Genomic DNA, 19582 nt, shown 5'->3' on the forward strand with positions numbered 1-19582 from the left:
GGCAGTGTCTTTACAAGATGGGTGACCCCCAGCCATTATCAATACTCTTCAGAGATTGTCTGCGTCAACCACTGGTTATACATCAGTGGTCGTATAACCAGGACTTGGGACATGCACCAGCTGCTCATACGACCATCCACCACCTTAGCTTCACATGACCCTGATTGAAGGGGGTGGTGGTTAAGCAGGTGCTACATCTTGCCCAAGGGTGACCTGCAGGCTAGCAGAGGTAAGGAGCGCCTTACACATCCTTCCCTCAGCTAGAGGCATATTCTCCACCCTGAGATGATCATTTACTGTTTATGCTTTATTATCCATTCTCTTTGTGTGAGGATCCTGACAAATATGGATTATCTTATGGTCTTGCAAGGTGGGAGTATAATTCACTTGATTGGTGGTATTAAATGTGTCATCTAAGTCGCTGAAGGGGGAGCGTCTCACTGTAATTTTAACATCTGATTTTGAAGCCTGAGCATAGTGGAGATGCAGCCATTTCATCGAGATGTTCTGAGAATAAAATCCCCAGGCATGGCAGCACAAAGCAGATGGCTTCTCTGCTGTTAAATCTCAGTGAGTAATTACACTTTCTGGTGGAGATCCTGGGATTGTAATAAGCAATGCAAAGCAAAAGTATATTGTACTTTAATGCTAAATAAAACTTAGTTCTATTTCTATTCTACTCCAATAAGTCTGAATCATAAATATCATTTTTACCTGGTGATAGGAGAATGTATAACCTGTGATGAGTAGGCTTTTATAGACGGCCTTCCCGTAAGTATTATAGTTGTTGATTTGAAAAACTATACTAAACTTTTCATGACTCAATTCAGTTGATACGCGTCATCTTTAACTGTGTCATTGATTACTGTTCTGTGATGGATGTGCAAGAATCTATAATATCTACTGAGGTTTAGTGCTGCTTTCTGATTTATATACCTGTTTTACGATGCCAGCAGAATGCTTATAAAAGAGTCTAAAAGGAACAGGGGGAACAATGAGTTGATTTCAGGGTGCATCCTGAAACAGTAGCTGGCAACACTGTGGCCTATCCATGAAGCTCAGTACTTTGGGCTAGCACGTTTCAACAGATGGTTACATCACAGTTCAAGCAGAGAAGCAATGGGTGATGCCAGAAGGGGTAAAAAGAAACACAACTGATAATTCAGAGAACTTTCAGGACATCATACTCTCTTAATGCCATTCAGTTCTGAGTACTAATGGGAGAAGCAACCAGAGCCATGGCCTTTGTGTCATGTGTACTGTAGGCCATCTGGACAGGAAAGGAGGACCAGGGTCAAGGAAGTAATTGTTACAGGGAATTTTATAGGGAGCATAAAGAATTGACAGGAATACAGTTCCAGAAAACGTTAAGAGCAAGTTTTTAGACAGGGCTAGACAAAAAGAGCACATTCAAATCATTAAGTTTACAGTACGTGATTATAAATGCAAGAATTCCACTTAACAATTGAGCTGCAAGACCAATTGACCATGCAGATTTATGGTATTGTGATAAAAACAGATATGAAAAAAACAGGAATATTCTTGGATGAAGGTGTTCCAGAAGGAGAGGGCATTGAAAAATAGAGGAGATTTGGTAGCATTGATGGAGAGTGCTGCAATGCTAGAGAGAGAGAATATTCTGCCAAGTGGAAGAAGAAAATGCAAAGACTCTGGCCATAACCTTTCAAACTTCTGTAGATTCAACAATGATAACTGAGGACTGATACAGTTGCTACCTTCCAGTCTGGAGGAACTGTTCTGGAAGAACAGACATGCTACATCCATTATCTTCAGAGCTACCTCTCGCAAAACAGATGCATGTCGTGAAATCCTGGAGATATATTACATTTCTGTTCCATTAGTTTCTCCAATAATTGCTGTTTAATCAATGGTAGTTTCCTCCAAGTCCTAAATTGCTCCAGAACCACTGTTCTGTCCTATTTCCATGAGATCTTCTGTGTCTTTTTCTGAAAGCGACTGACAAAAGCACCAAAAGTAACATCAGGACATTTTTTTTAAACATAACAGGAATTGAATCTGCAGTACTGATGGAGCTTGGGGTGAAGGCAAATTCAGTTGTGATGTTCAAAAGGGAACTGCATTATTACCTGAAAGGAAAGAATTCAAGCAGTGTTGGAAAACGGAACAGGTAGGATTGCCCGTTGTTACAGTAAAAATGGTATGGACGTAAATGCGCCGAATGGCTTCCTTATGTGGTAACAGTTTGTAACTCTGATTCTGTATGAAGCCTAAACGTATTTTATTTTTCATTTTCATCACTAGAATTTCAGCAGTATACACCTTCTCTCAATAAGTTTTGCATTTCAGACTGTTTATTGTTAAAGTTTATCAGTTGCTTCATTTACTTCAGTGTGATGGGTGAGCTTATATTTTGTTCCCTTGGTTCATGAGAAAGCATTGAACTTCCCTGAAACTCCTCACAACTCGGAAAATATGGATGCAAAATCTTTAGTTTCTAGCCATAAATATAACATAACAAAGCACATGGTCTGCATTGATTTGTTATTGTGAATCATTGCTCCTTGACTGAAGCTCAGCATTTTTAGGAATTCTGATTACCACACCAACATCATTCCCCAACCTCCTCCTCCACCCCCCCCCCCAACATCCTTCTTTTGCTTTTAGGTAGTCCATCAGGATTGAGGGTCACTCACCTCCACTCCAGTTTCATGGGTTTTGAGGTGACTGATGAGATCAATGTGCGACTGTAGACCCTTCCACAGATAGGCAGTCAGTGAGGTAGTGAACTTCTTCCAAAACTTACACAAGGCTTCCATGTACACTGACAAACATGAGCTTCTGAAAACATTCCGGTACATTCCTTCTCTACTTTGGGCATTCATGTGTTAGTGGTTCCCAGCACTCAATGGGGATGTTGCATATATTCAAGGGTACTTTAAGAACATCTCTGCAACTTTTTTTCCTCTATCCATCTGATAATCATTTTTCATGTTGAAGTTCAGGACAGATTTAGGAGTTTGATGTTAAGATTAAGATTACTGCTGAATACGGACAGCTGGATGTTGTCTTGGAAGAGTTGATTTGCATGTCCTTATGTGGATCTGTAGAATTCTGTGTAGAGCATGTAGATAGCACTGTTCCAGCCCTTCGAAATACCTGCTGTACAATACAGCTTGTATTGGATACATATATTATAATTTCATTGCAACTACCACAGGTTTTGTTTTTTCTATTTTAGATACAATTTGTTGTTTATGTGAATGAAAATCCATCAAGGGGTGTTCATGCATTTTAAATTCTTTTTTATTAATTATTATTGAAGATTAACAAAAAAAGATACATTAAGTCAATATGTCATTATGTACAATAAAGAATTAAATTAGCAAATAACTGATTAACAAAGCTAAGCAATATATCAATAATAAGAAAAAATAAAGTGTTAAGAAAAAGAAAAAGAAGGGAAAAAAGAACCTAACTAAAAAAAATCCCTACTAACTGGAAAAAAAAAACAAAAACAAAAAAAAAAACCATTGGGAGCACAACCCCGGAGCTATACATCATACAAGCTTCCAAAAAAAACCCACATCAATCCGCAACTCAAATCCACTTAAGGAAAAAATCAGAAGGAAACCATATTAATTAACTCAAATCAGATGATAGTAGCAGGTGAATGAAACCCACCTTTTCTCAAAATTGAATCGAGGATCAAAAGTTTGACTTGTGATTTTCTCCAAACTAAGACATAGCATCACCTGAGAAAACCATTGTATCAAAGTCGGAGCAGAAGCATCTTTCCATTTCAACAAAATAGCCCTTCTGGCCAATAACGTAACAAATGCAATTAACTCCAGGTGCAGATCCATGGTCTCTCAAGACCGACGGATGCCACCACTATGCACTATGCAATTACATGTTGGTCTGATGGAGAAATACCATGAATATATTGAGGAATTATACCAAATAAAACTGTCAATTTATTAGGTTGTAAATTAATTTTTTAAAGCTTTAGAAATTGTAGAGAAAATAGACTTCCAAAAATGTTTCAATACATAACACGACCAAAACATATGTGTCAATGTGGCTGTCTCAGTTTTACATCTGTCACACTGACTATCAACATTAGGAAACATTTTTGACAGTCTCTCCTTTGTCAGATAGTAATGATGTACAATTTTAAATTGAATTGAAGAGTGATTGGCACAAATCGAAGAAGAATTGACCAACTTCAAAATCCGCAACCAATCTTCTGTTATCAGGGTCATGTTAAGCTCTCTCTCCCAATCTTGCTTAATCTTAAGTGAAGGGTAATTGTGCTGTTGTAACAATAAATTATAAATTTTCCAAACAAAACCCTTCACTAAAGGATTCATTTTTAAAATAATATCTAACAGGTCCGAATCTTGTATATATGGAAAATTACATAAGTATTTTTGTAAGAAGTGTCTGACCTGACGATATTGCAGGAAATGTGAATATGAGAGAGAGTATTTAGTTACTAATTTATCAAAAGACATCAGTCGGCCATCTTGGAACAAATCCATGAAGGAATAAACCCCTTTATTCCTCCAAAGAAGAAAAATAGGATCACTTAATGAAGGTTTAAGTAAATGATTTCGATAAATTAAAATAAGAAGTTTAAATTTTTTAAGATTAAAAAAAATTACGAAACTGGAACCAAATTTGTAATGACTGCTTAGTCACAGGATATAAATTTAAATTAGTAATTTTGGCCAGTTGTACAGGCAGAGAAGCTCCTAATAATAAGGTTAAGTGAAACTGTTTCACAGCATTCAATTCCAAATCAGCCCACGGAGGTCGTTCATCTCTATCAGCCCAATATAACCAAAAACACATATAATGTATATTAACATCCCAATAATACATTCTTAAATTAGGCAAAGCAAGACCTCCATCTTTTTTAATTTTTGTAAATGATATTTAGCAATTCTTGGTCTTTTATTATTCCAAATAAAAGATGAAATAATGGAGTCAACCTGATCGAAGAACTTCTTAGTTTAAAAAAAGGGATATTTTGAAATACATATAAAAAATTTTGGTAAAATCATCATTTTAATTGCATGAATTCGGCCAACTAATGAAAGTGTAAGTGGATTCCCTCTACAAAATAATTACTTCATAAAATCCACTAAAGGAACCAAATTAGCTTTATAAAGATCTTTATGATTTTTAGTGATAATAATACCTAAATATTTAAATGAGTCCATAACTCTAAAAGGAATGTCATCATATATAGAAGCAGAATTGTTCAGGGGAAATAATTCACTTTTATGAAGGTTTAGTTTATATCCCGAAAACTTTCCAAAATCGTTTAATAGTTTCAATAAACTAGGAATAGATTCTTCAGGGTTCGAAATATAAACCAAAAGATCATCAGCATAAAGGGAGATCTTATGAACAGTCCCATTTATAAGAATTCCATGAATATCTTTAGCTTCACAAAGTGCAATAGCCAAATGTGTAATTTAATGTGTCAGGTCAAAGCCCTGCATCAGGATCGAGAGGAAACAGGAAGCATTGCCAGCTTATCAATGCATAGGGGTGTGGATAGAGGCAGGTAATGGGTGGAACTAGATAGGGACAGGATGAGGGGCAGCTGGAACTGGATGAGGGAGACAGGGGTACAGAGGCTGTCGGTGATAGAGCAAGATGGAGAGAGGATGATGAAAAGATGAAATTAGGTGAGGGAGAGTTGACAGAATTGCTGTTTTCCTTTCTGTGGCATCAAATACAAGTATGTCTCCTTTTCAGATTAATTTCTGAATTATAGAATGGTTTAAGATCCAATATTCTGCCTGAATTGGTTTCAAATGTAGACCATAGCAGAATGATCAGATCATTACCACAATCAGTACAGCCTGTCATTTTTAACTTCACTGGGTAAATCTTGCTCGTTACTTGGAGAGTCTTGTAATCACCCATAGATAGAAGATTCACCTGGGCTCCGGTATCAAGCCTGAATGGAATAACTGTCTCACTCACAGTCACTGGAGTGATCCATTCTGTTTTACCAGCGCCTGCAGAGAATCCACAAAGACTTCCTCCATTTCTTTACAAACACTGCACACCTTTCTCTTGGGAGTCCCCAGCTTTGCAGCACTTTGCAAAATGATTGTTCATCCCATAATTATTGCAGGACTTTCCATAAGCAGGACACGTCTTTGGAATGAGACTATCTCCACATTTGCTGTTTGAGCCTTCCTCTTGGCTTTGATGTTACTTTGGGAAACGTCTTGTACATTGTTCCTCTGTTTTCACAGCATGCTCTGTGCATCGCCATAGCTTGTGTTTGTGTGGTCGCCACTACCCTACACATATTCACAGCCTTTTGAACCTTTCATAAGCTCTTCTTCTGGACACAGCAGAGGAAATCTCTCTCTCAAACAGGATGTTTTTACTTGGGACAAAATACACCTCAAATGTTGTCATTAGCATCCAATGTAAAGGCTGCATCAACAATTTGAAAGCAGTTATAGATATCCAAAGCATCTTTGCCAATTAATGTAGAAAAATGAACGTTTTCAATTTTTCATCAACCCCTCCCGCACCACTAGCCGATAAGTATATATTGAATTAAGCATTTCAGGTGCTGGAGTACTATCCATGACAGGAATTTTTGGCCTCTCACCTGAATTTCTTGGTGAATTTGGTGAACTTTGGCAGCTTCTCTCCATCAGAACCTTCTTCTTCTAAGAAGTGCACATTTATTCTCCGTGTTTAGACTTCATACCGACTTCTAACACCACGTTGTGGTTGTTCTCAATGAAAACAAGCTTAGTGTGGGTTTAATGCTAGAATGTTTTATTTACAGAATGGCATCATAGTCATTTCTGGTCCACGGGGTGAACTGCCCGCATTGCACACTGGGAGTTGAAGTTCCTGATAATGTCCACACATAATAACACAGGCACCTGGGAGGCAAATGCCATCCAGGTGTCTCCTTCACAACCACAGAATCTCCTGTCTCTTCTCTAACTATAGATCCCCTGTCATGACTGCACTCCTCTTCTCCCCACTTCTCGTCTGAGCTATGGAGCCAGACTCAGTGCCAGAGACCTGGTCTCTGCAGCTTTCCTCTGGTAGGTTGTCTCCCCATGTCTCTGTGGGAATCGGGAGTGGAACTGAAATGGCTGGTCATCGTGGCTGCAAGAGTGGACAGAATGAAGGTGCTCAATGAAGTAGACCCCCTGTATGTGTCTGGCTTCACTTTTCATCGGCTACGTGGAACAGTCTATCTTCCAACCCTGAGCTGGTAACGCTCCCCAAATCTTTCTCTGTTCATTTGATGACTGCTTCCTGCGCTGGGCTGGTCAATTTCCTTAACTTTGCCACCCAACTTCCACCCTCCCCTCAAGTTCCCTGAAAGTTGCCTCACAGGTAGATAGGGTAGTTAAGAAAGCTTATGGGGTGTTAGCTTTCATAATTTGAGGGATAGAGTTTAGGAGACGCGATGTAATAATGCAGCTCTATAAAACTCTAGTTAGGCCACACTTGGAGTACTGTGTCCAGTTCTGGTCGCCTCACTATAAGAAGGACGTGGAAGCATTGGAAAGGGTACAGAGGAGATTTACCAGGATGCTGCTTGGTTTAGAGAGTATGGATTATGATCAGAGATTAAGGGAGCTAGGGCTTTACTCTTTGGAGAGAAGGAGGATGAGAGGAGACATGATAGAGGTGTACAAGATATTAAGAGGAATAGACAGAGTGGACAGCCAGCGCCTCTTCCCCAGGGCACCACTGCTCGGTACAAGAGGACATGGCTTTAAGGTAAGGGGAGGGAAGTTCAAGGGGGATATTAGAGGAAGGTTTTTCACTCAGAGAGTGGTTGGTGCGTGGAATGCACTGCCTGAGTCATTGGTGGAGGCAGATACACTAGTGAAGTTTAAGAGACTACGAGACAGGTGTATGGAGGAATTTAAGGTGGAGGGTTATATGGGAGGCAGGGTTTGAGGGGTCGGCACAACATCGTGGGCCGAAGGGCCCGTAATGTGCTGTACTATTCTATGTTCTATTCTATGTTTACTGGTCCACCTCTCTCCTTTTTCTTCATCTCTCTGCATCCACCTCAGAAAACAAACTTTGCACTGACATCTATAACAAACTCACAAATTCTTGTAGCTACCACGGTTACACCTTCTATCCTGTTCTCCCTTTCAGAAAGTAGGCCTACTTCCCTTGAGAGCATAGATTAAGGGTGAAAGAGGAGAGATTCAATAGGAACCTGAGGATCAACTTCTCCTCCTAGAGAGTTGTTAGTGTATGGAACTAGCTGCCAGAGGAAGTGGTTGACAATGTAATGATTAACAATGTACTATTCAAGGTCTGGATGGGAAAGAGTTTGTCAAATGTGTTCAGGGAAGTTTCTTTAATCAGTACATGGAAGTTGCAACCAGAGAGGGGGAGATACTCATTTATTCATTAAGTGCCATGTCGAGTGCAATACTAGATCTCCAATAGGATGAGACAGGGCAGATGACAGAAGTTTGTGTAAGAGAACACTTTGCATCAAGCGATTACAATGCCATTAGCTTTAAGAAAATTATTGAAAAAGATAGGTTTGGTTCTCAGATTGAGATTCTAAAGTGGAAAAATGCCAATTTTGATGGTATAAGAAAGGATCTGGTAGGTGTGGGCTGGGACATATTGCTTTCTGGCAAAGTTATACTTTAGCTTCAGAAGTGAAAATTTTCAAGTACAGAACTTGTATGTTCCTGTCAGTATGAAAGACAAGGATAATAGGTTTAGGGAACATTCATTTTCAAGAGGTGTTGAGGCCCTGGCTAAGAAAAGAAGGAGGTGCAGAGCAGGTTTAGACAGGCAGGAATAAATGAGGTACTTGAGAAGTACAAGAAATGCAAGAGAACACGTAAGGAGGAGATCAGGAGGGCTAAAAAAAAGATATGAGGTTACTTGAGCGGAAAAGGTGAAGGAGAATTCAAAGGACTTTGAGCAAAAGGATGACAAGGGACAACATTGCCACTCTGATCTTCCAGAGGACCAATTTATGTATGGAGCTGAAAGAGATGGGGGAGATCTTAAATGGATTTTTTGCATCTTTATTTACTCTGGAGACAGACACAGAGCCTACAGAATTGAGGCAAAGTAGCAGTGAGGTTATGGACCCTATACTGACTACAGAGGAGGAGGTGTTTGTTGTCTTGAGGCAAATTAGGGTGGATAAATCCCCAAGGCCTGATAAGGTGTTTTCTTGGAACCTGTGTGAGTCTAGTGCAGGAATTGCAGGGGCAACTTAAATCATCTTCAGCCACAGGTGAGGTGCTGGAGAATTTGGAGGATAGTTAATGTTTCATTGTTTAAGAAAAGCTCTGAGGATAAGCCAGGAAATTATAGGCTGGTGAGCCTGACATCAGTAGTGGGAAATTAATTGGAAGTTATTCTAAGGGACTAAATATGTAAGTATTTGAATAGATGGGGATGGTCAACATGGCTTTGTGTCTGCTAGGTCATGTTTAACCAGTCTTATAGAGTTTTTGTGGAGGATTTTGGCCAACTGGGTCAGGTAACTGCCTTTGTGTGTCGGTATTGCTTAATGCCTGGATCAGAGGAGAATCGTGCTGCTACCCTCTAGCATACTGCTGTATACCACGAGGCTACATGACTTAATTGTGGAAGAAAATTCTGAATAAAGGGTAAAATACCCTTGTATTTGTTAACACCCTGCACCTTCCTTTAACTAACAAAATGCCTAGTGCTGATCTTAGTGCATAACACAGCAGTATGAACAAGATGGAGACAGTGAAGGTCATGAATTGTAGGGAGGACCCTGTGGGCTGTCAAGTTTCTGACAATTAAACAGCGTGTCTGCTTTCCCTTCACCTGTCTGGTATCAACATATAAAACAAGTTATACCTTTTTACTTTAATGACTGACTGGATCTAAGGATTTACTGAAACTTCTTTATTTGATAAATACTCGCCATTCGGCCTGGGATCTCAGCACGCTTGCAGTAATCTATCTTGGTATCAAGGATGTGCTGACAAACTACCTCTGTGTGTTGCAGGCAGAAAAGAGTCTATCGCTGGCATTTTTGTGGGAATTGATAAGACACACAGGAATGAATATATTTTAACTTTGACTGATGTAATTGACTTTCTATGTGCATGTATAAAAAAGACTGTGACTATTGTTCTTTGGAAGACATGTTAGCGAGTCATTCTTCCCTTATTCATGAACAAAGGTATTCTCTAGTCACTTCGAAGTCCATGTCCAATTTATCAGTGACCAACTTTAATTAAAATCCATTAGCAAGTTAATTTCCCTAACAATTTTCAAGGAAGTTGCCAAGAAAGTTGATGAAGGCAAAGCAGTGGATGTTATTTACATGGACTATAGTAAGGCCTTTGAGAAGGTCCTGCATGGGAGGCTGGTCAAGAAGACTCAGTCACTTGGTATTCAAGATGAGGTAGTAAGTTGGATTTGATATTGCCTTCATGGAAGAAGCTAGAGGGTGGTAGTAGATGATTGCCTCTCTGACTGGAGGCCTGTGACTAGTGGAGCACCACAGGGATCGGTGCTGGATCATCTACATCAATGATCTGGGTGATAATGTGTTTAACTGGATGAGCAAATTTGCAGCTGACGCCAAAATTGGGTGTGCCCTGGACAGCAAGGAAGACTATCAAAGCTTACAGTGGGATCTGGACCTGCTGGGGACTAGCTTAGATGTGAATCTTGTTAATCACGCACCAAAGGGCCAATTTCTGTGCTATATGACGTTGTGACTCCAAGTAACTTTACCTTGTTCAAAAACCCCTGATGAGGTTTACAATAGAGAGCTTCCAAAAATTCAAACCTCCACATCCACATTTTCCCCTAATCTATTTATTCAAGACATCCTAAAGGAATGCAATGGCTGATACTAAAATGCCTTTTCCATTTCCTACAGCATTGTTATCTCTGCTCAATCCTATTCCAGCATTTCACAAATACTGGCACTAGGCCTCAAGCCGCAGGCTTGCTTGCTGCTGCAGTCCAGAAGAGGGGGCAGTGGAGGCCGTGTAGCTTGGCGACTATGCTCGGTTGTGGCTGGCCTCGCCCACCGGTGCTGCAACAGGCTGGATTGCAGTATTTGCTAACTGTCAGGAACTGTAGCATCAATTTGTGGGACAGTCGCTCAGAGACTTGGACTATATCTGTGTAATTTTGCGTGACTATTTTTTTGCTCGGTATTTTGAATGTGCTGTGTACGTTTTGTACCTTGGCCCCAGAGGAACACTGGTTCATTCAGCTGTTTTCATGTATGGTTGAATGATAACTAAACTAGAATTTGATTTGATTCTTGATTTAAAATCAGCAGGTGAGCAGCATCTGTGGGGGGCGGGGGGGGGGGGGGAATGACTGACGTTTCAGGCCAAAACACTTCATCATGACTGAAAAACAAGGGGGAAAGAAGCCAGAATAAGAAGGTTGTGGGAGTGGAAAGAGTACAGGTTAGGAGGTGATAGGCCTGACTTCAGTGTTTGGGAAGGTATTGGTCTCGATTGTTAAGGATGTTTGTTTCAGGGTACTTGGAAGCACATGATAAAATATACTAAGGTCAGCATGGTAACCTTAAGGGAAAATATTGCCTGACAAATTCCATTAGAATTCTTTGAGAAAATAACAAGCTGGATAGACAAAAGAGAATCAGCGGATGTTGTGTGCTTGGATCTTCAGAAGGCCTTTGACAAGTTGCCGCATGTGAGGCTGCTTAACAAAATAAGAGCTCAGGGTATTAAGGAGAGATACTAGCATGGATCAAACATTGGCAGATTGGCAGGAGGCAAAGAGTGGGAATAAAGGGAGCCTGTTCTGATTGGCTGCCAGTGACTAGTTGGGTTGGTGTTGGGACAACTTCTTTTTATGTTGTATGTCAATGATTTGGATGGTGAAACTGATGGGTTTGTGGCCAAGTTTGTAGATGATATGAAGATAGGTGGCGGGGCTGGTCGTGTGAGGAAGCAGGGAGTCTGCAGAAGGACTCAGACAGATTAGGAGAATGGGCAAAGAAGTGGCAAATGGAACAGAGTCGGGAAGTGTGCGGTCATGCACTTTGGTGGAAGGAATAAAAGCATGGACTGTTTTCTAAATGGGAAGAAAATTCAAAATCCTGAGGTGCAAAGGGACACGCAAGCCCTCATGCAGGATTCCCTAAAAGGTAATTTGCAGGTTGAGTCGGTGGTGAGGTAGGCAGATACATTAATTTAGAGAGGACCAGCATATAAAAGGAAAGATGTAATGTTGAGGCTTTACAGGGCACTGGTGAGGTTTCACTTGGAGTATTGTGAACAGCTTTGACCCCCTTATTTAAAAAAAGGATGTGCTGACATTGGAGAGGGCTCAGAGGAGGTTCACGAGAATGATTCCAGGAATGAAATGTTCATCGTATGAGGAGCGATTGATGGCTCTGGGCCTTTACTTGTAGGAATTTAGAAGAATGAGGAGTGATTTCATGGAAATTTGCCAAATATTGAAAGACTTAGATAGAGTGAATGTGGAGAGGGTGTTTCCTATGGTGGGGTAGTCTAAAACCAGAGGGCAGAGTCTCAGAGTAGACAGATGTTCATTTAAAATGGAGATGAGGAGGAATTTCTTTAGCCAGAGGGCAGTGAGTCTGTGTAATTCATTGCCACAGGCAGCTGTGGAGGGCAGGTCATTGGGTGTATTTAAGGTGGATTAGTCAAGTAATGGAAGGTTATGGGGAGAAGGCAGGAAGGAGAATGGAATGGATCAGCCATGCTAAAATGGTGGAGCAAACTCAATGGCCTAATTCTGCTCCTATGTCTTATGGTCTCTCCCTTTCTACATGTATTAAGATATAATAAAGCCTGGAATTCAAATTGATTTATTTTATCTCTCCCTGTTGTAAACATGTGCTGAAGCCAATCATTAGACAACAGACATTCCACTGTTTCTGTTCAATCACAATTTATTACTAAAAGGAGACAGCTGAAAGCCATTCAGTGGCATTTGACTTAAGGTGGTGCCCTTCCAATGTAGAGGCCTCCTTTATTGGCTTATTCTTCTGACAAGATGTGATTGTGGCTGATCAGCTGTAGCTGAATATCACCCTGAAGGATGACTGGGAAAGCTGATTATTCCAGGTTATTTTTTCCCCCCATCAAAATGGTGGACCATGTTTCCTGTTTGTTGGAGCATAGGTTAATGTATTTTTATGAAAACCGGTTAGCTACATTCATAAACTGGCCATTCACTGAGAGCTGTTGTTGTACACCAGAAAATGTGAGTAAGGAGCCAATGGCCAACAGCTGTTAATATATCTTGTGTGTAGAGTGAATGTGAACAAATAAATCAATTTAGGGCCTATTTCCTGATGTAAAATGTGATTTTTGATTGTGTGAAATAGGTTAGTGTTTATTTTCTTCTGCAGTCCAACTATTTTTCTTTTGAAGAACTTTGTTTTTATCTGAGAAATCTTGAAGTAGGTAATAAGCCATTTTATGTGTTTGGGCTGCAATGTGGCATGTAAGCTTTTTGGAGTTAATAAAACTTAAATGGTGATTAATCCAAACTTTCAGAGGAAATGACTGTGGTCACCTATTGATTTGAATGACCTGGTTTGAATCGGCATACATCAAGCCATTAGATGAAGGCCCATAAATTGTTTTGGGTGACCATGATAATTATTACATCATAGTAGCTATATTATAAGAGTTGTAACTGTTAAACTTTGTGCATTAAAGATTGCATACATAATTCAGAGTAAACTTTCAGCCAGTTGGACCAGACCAGATTCTAGTTCCTGGTATACGCCAGTAGTGATCTCCCAGTGTTAAAATCCTTGGTCCCATCACCAAATCCTGGCCAGCAATTATTTTGCTTGTTACCTGCTGCCTTCCACTGGATCGAGTACTGTTTCTCCCTTGTTCAAATGGGAAAAAGAAATTAAAGGTCTTGTCCCCAAATGAAGCCTGTCCTTGGTGGGCTGGGAGAAATAAACAGGCGATTAGTAAAGAAGCTGAAGTTGTTGTTTAATTTGGTTAATTGGAAATACTACATTAGTAGGATTCATCCTGTGGATGAGAAAATTAGCATCCTCTAGTTTAAAATATTGGGCTGGCTTGTAATGGTGAAGTCTGTTCCTGATTTAAACAGAATTGAATGTAATATCCTTAAGAAATGTATATTTGTGATCTTGATGGCTGATTGCCTCAGATTATCTTCTTTTACAAAATTGCCACTGATTCTTATTGGTGAGCTAGTTCAAATGTCCACTGTCCTACACAGTAATGTTCTAATACAAACTTACTTGTTTGTGAATGTTAATTGTCTCTTGATCTGGCAGTTTAATACCTATGGGAAAAATATTTTTTTTTCTGCCAGCAACCATATTCTCTGTTTAATTCCCTTCCAGTGCTCTTTATTTTTTAACCTCTAATCAAGAGTCGTTCATCTGTATTTTTTTTTACATATTCTATTTTAATATCTAAGCAAGAGACTGTCCTCTTTGGGCACTGTAATGCATGGAACTACTATTTTCTCCCATGTCTTGCATTTGATTCAGCACAACTACTCTTCGCTAATTATGATCACTTCATTTGTGTATTGGTTATACAACACAGAAATGAGCCCTTCAGCCCAGTTAGTCCAGGCTTCACATCTGAGCTAGCTCCATTTGTCTGTGTTCATGCCAGATCTCTCTAAAGTTTAGAGTCTAACCCTTTGTTATCCACATGCCTCTTCTGGTGCATTTTGGATGTTAATGTATTTGCCCCTTCCATAAATCAATAGAACAATGGTTATTGGTCCCAACATGCTCCTCCATGGATCCCTCAGTCACTTATCCAGCTTCATTTCCCAAGAATAAGCATATCTTTGCCTTGTAGGACCCATATTGCCTGAGCAAATATTTCTGAACTGATTCTTACCCCATCTAATTGTGTAACGTGGCAGTCCTGTTGTCTATTAGGAAACTTTAAATCCCCACTCTGACAACCCTATTATTCTTGTAACTTCCTGCAATATCTGCACTTGTTTCTTGAATTTCTATGGACTATACGTGGAGACGATAGTACAATGCCAATAAAGTGACCATCCCCCTTGTGTCTCAATTCCACACAAAGCCTCACTGGATGATCCTTCAATAATTTCTTCAGACTATTGATATCGTCCTACAGCCTGGAAACAGGCCCTTTGTCAGCATAGAAATGTTGCCCATACTGGGCTAGTCCCACCTGCTGCATTTGATCCATAGCCATAGAAAGAATTCGGTATCAGGAAGAGGGGCATTGCTGTTGACATGCAGGATAGATTTAGTATGGTTTGTTATGGCTTGTCCGTCAGCATTCTTGAACTCTGCTAGCCTTGCCCTTCACCTTGACAGGAACATGCAGGCCTTGCGCTCTTGGCATCACACTTCAAAAGCCCTCCTTGACACTCCATTCCCTGTGACTTGTGTCCCTACCAGCCTCTGCAAGAATACTGTGTAATGGCTCTAAAATTGACTCTGCCCCAATTTGGGGATATTACCTGTCAATTACTTCTCCATAGCTATTTTAAAACTAATAGAATTATCACTGGCCCCAAAGTCCTTTACTGACAGATTTTCACTTGCCCTATCTCATTGGTAAGAAGTGGACCCAGTTTCACCCCTTCTCTATATTGAGAAAGGAAGCCTTCTTGGATGCACTTCACAAATTCCACTCTGTTTTGCAGTATGGTTCGCACAGTCAACATTGGGGAAGTTTTAAAATTTCCCACTAATCCTATCAATTAAGTTTACAACTGTCTACAATATATCTGCATATCTGCTCTAATTCTTGTAAATGTCAGTGACTTTCCCTTTCATAATTCTATGGTTTACCTATTTGACATCACCGGATGATCTCCCAACAATATCCTCTCCAAGAACCATTGTTATATTCTTCCATCAAGAAGGGGAAATTTCCCCTCTTCCCTGCAAATTTGTCATGCCTGTAGCATCTGAATCCTAGAACATTTCAGCTGCAGTCCTCACAATGCTTCTGTTAGTGCTCTGAAAGTCAGGTTACGTCTACACTAGACTGGATAAATTCATAACCAAAGCTTTTTCTCTTCGTTTTGATCCTCTGTCCACACTGAAACGGCGTTTTCCTCCCCTGAAAACTGAGCTTTTCTAAAACACCCCCCAGAGTGTGTAATTTTGAAAATGCCGCTTGTGCAGGAGTAATGTGGATGGGGGTAACCGGAGATTTCTAGAAACGCTGTCATGATATGCCAGAACACATGGCGGCATTTCATTGTTTTCCCTAATGCAACCCCCCACACAACCTAACAATTTTAAAACAGACAGCAACGAGACTGAAGCTAGAAGAGTTAGAAATGTACTCACCAAATACTTTGACCCATAACTTACTGAATAAATAAGTATACTCACTTTGCCATGTTTTCTGTCCTTGCTCGTATGAAGGTGGTTTACCTATTTATGCAAGTACTTCTCTGACGATAGATGTATAACTGCCTAATGTAACATTGTATGGAAATACAAGATAACGCTGATGCAGACATGTTTTATACATTTAACAAGGTGCTTTATTAATGCAACAGTTAGTCAGTTTTTCAATGTTCATCGTCAGCCGGGTCATACTGTCCGTGAACTCCCTGTTGGTTGCGCTCATACGCTCCAATATTTGGTTTTTTTTTAGTTTTAAGTGCTCCTGCGTGAGAGCAAACAGCTATTCATCGTTTGGCAATTTTAAGTTTTTCTAGTCTGTAACGGCACAAACGCGGACTTTAACTGCGAGATTCAACACCAAACGTGTTGCTTGTTTTCCGTAGATGTGTCCTGCGCATGCCCAATGATTCGCCCAAATACCCGTTTTAATGTGGATGGAGGTATTTTCAAAAACGCTTGGTACGGACGCCTATCGTTTTTACGCGAAACCGGCGTTTTCAAAATTATCCGGTCTAGTGTGGATGTAGCCTTGGTCTTCAGAGCCAATGCACACAGAGTTCACCCACCTCACCTGTTAAGCCACTTGCATCGAAAGAAATGAAGTTTGAACGAATGGTCTTTGCTCTCCCATTCCTCCTGTGTACCCTGATGACTAAACTTGCTCTCATTGGCTACAGTACTATCTCCTGATATCACACCATCCACTCCACTGCTCAGGGCCCACATCCTGCCACTCTAGTTTAAATTATCCCGAGTAGCACTAACAAATGTCCCAGCCAGGATACTGGTTTCCCTCCAGTTTAGGTGCAACCCATCTCTCTTGTACAGGTCACCCCTTCCCAAGAAGGTGTCCCAATGACCAAAGGGCTTGAATCCCTGGCACCCCCAGCTCCTCAGCCACACATTCATCTGAGCAATTTTTCTATTCTACCCTCAGTAACACAGACATCACTACCCTTGAGTCTTGCTGTTTAGGTTCTTTCCTAACTCACTGCACAGGACATCCCTCTTTCTATGTGCACTGTGACCTCTGGCTGCTCACCCTCCCTTTTGGGAAAGTTTTGCAGTCACTCCAAGAGATCCCTGACCCTGTTTCTCTTTTGTAGCAACAGAATCTCCCATCTTTTCCTCTAATTATCAAGTTGCCGATTGCTATCGCCCTGCTTGCCCTCTCTCTTCGCCTCTGAGCTTCAGAGGTGCTCTCGGTGCCACTGAGGTTGCTGCTGCCGTGCAGTGCCCAGAATGGTAATTCCCACTCCTTCCACCCAGTATTGGTATGGGTGAATGGCCATAGGGAGACCCTGCACTGTCTGCCTTTCCTGTGGCCACCAAGCTAGCTGCAGCCTGTACTTCATTTGATTTTGTTCATTTCTTGCAGTTTTTATGTACTGCTGCCCACAGTAAATGTCACTCCTTATGCCAGTGATATACCTTGGGTGTGACCACCTCAAACTTCTTGTCTGTGACGCTCATGGAGTCTGCCCGATGTCCCACAGCCTGTAGGAGGAGCATGCCACAGCCTTAACTACATTGTAATTACACTAAGGTTTGTAAAGGACTACTCGGGGCTTGTTTCCTTTGCCCAGGCTCCTCTTGCTAAAGCTCGGCAACTATTCCTTGCGCAGTGTCCTGCTGACTTTACTTGCCTTTTGATTGGCTATCCTCTTCACAAGCTAGCCAATTGGATTGCTCTACTCCATCTCCTGTCTTGCAGCCCACAAGGTGGGCTCTCCACTAAAGTTCGTACAAAACTTCCTGCCTTCAACTGAACAAGATAAGCTACTAATGCTCTTTAAATCTCCCTGTTGCTACTTTGTTCTGCTTTCTGATTGAAAACAAGGTCAGTTCTCCATTACAGCTCATTCAGAAGTTCCTGTCCCTACCTTATCAGATGAAGACCTTTTTAATCAAAACATGTCTTCTCCCTTGATTCTGCCTTTCACACTTGTATGCTGGAATGTTTAGTTCCCCATAGAATATACATTTGGCAACTTTGATTGAAAGAGGACTGAGAAGGTGATGAGGACAGGCAAAAGTTCCATTTACCTTGAGTTTTATCTGGCAAATACATGGCAGAGGCAAAATTAATCATTCTCTGAAGAATTAAATGTTAGCTTGGAAAATAAGATGACCAATGATACCTGTATCTGTTTCTTTGAGATGGCCAAGGCTGGTTTTCTACATTGTCCAACTGAGGATGAACTGGATGTTGTTATGTGCTTCTTCTGTCTGAAGGAGTTGGAAAGCTGGGAGCCTGAAGATGATCCCTGGTATGTGTATGGATTGGATAAACTTGTCACCAGCTCTGAAAGTGAGATAGGATTGAACTGGGGTAGGAAAGAACATTTCATGCCTGTAGGTTATCATGCCTACAGGAATGTTAAAAGGGTCATCCAATTAACTTGTTTTCCTTTCTTCACCCATTGCAGCTATGCCTCAAAGCTGATAAGAATTGTTTCATCTACCCTTCTGGACAGTGTGTTTCAGATAATTAACTTTTCTCTCTTATTTGGGTTTTCTGCTCCTGAGTTTCCCCAATCCCAATGCACACAAATCTGTCCTGTACTCTCCTCCACTGACTCAGTCTTAACTTCCCATTGCCTTGGCGAAAGCAGCCAATGTAATTCAGGGCTCTCACCCCTGTTTGCTCTCTGCTCCTTTCCACTGGGCAGGAGATAAAAGGGTTGTATATTCACATGGGCAACTTCTATCTCACTTAGCAGGTTTGTGGCTAGACACTGTTTCAGTCTTTCAATCTACTGTACCTTGCTGTAGCCCTTGCATCTTGTCTGCATGCATTACACTTTCTGGAACACCTCATTATGGTGTGTAAAAAGCTTTTCCCACTGTATCATAACCAATAATGTTCTGTATGATTCTGGTTCCACAGACGACTTGCTTCAGTAGATGTCTGGCTGGTGCTTGGAGCACTTGGCATAATCACTTTGGTGATTATTAAATCTCAGTAGTTCTGTGCCTTGCCAGTGACATTGAATCACAATGCCCCTCCCATTTTCTGCACTAACTTTCATCTATCATTTACCTGTTCTACCAGTCTTGAAAGATCTGCCAACTACTTGATTGGCAAAGTGATTTTTTAAAAAATACAACAAATTGCCTCATTCCTATCCCCACCTCAATAATGTTGAAAAGCTGTGATACATTGTTATAGAAACATAGAAAATAGGT

At 40.7% G+C, this 19582-nt stretch overlaps 1 protein-coding gene across 3 annotated transcripts in view; it reads left to right on the forward strand.

Moving 5' to 3' along the window:
- Positions 1 to 19582, forward strand: part of LOC140716758 (baculoviral IAP repeat-containing protein 5.1-like) — a 42884-nt gene that overhangs the window by 21197 nt on the left and 2105 nt on the right. The window contains exons 3-4 of one of the 3 annotated variants that reach the window (XM_073029589.1): positions 2029 to 2149; positions 18554 to 18663. In XM_073029589.1, coding sequence (XP_072885690.1) covers positions 18554 to 18663 — 110 coding nt within the window. In that variant the 5' untranslated portion in view covers positions 2029 to 2149. Of the gene's footprint in view, positions 1 to 2028; positions 2150 to 13014; positions 13243 to 18553; positions 18664 to 19582 lie in introns of those variants that run through there. The other 2 variants (XM_073029588.1, XM_073029587.1) reach the window with 2 other exon arrangements.

This window comes from Hemitrygon akajei, chromosome 26 (genome assembly GCF_048418815.1).
Source record: "Hemitrygon akajei chromosome 26, sHemAka1.3, whole genome shotgun sequence".
In the NCBI taxonomy this organism is placed as follows: domain Eukaryota; kingdom Metazoa; phylum Chordata; class Chondrichthyes; order Myliobatiformes; family Dasyatidae; genus Hemitrygon; species Hemitrygon akajei.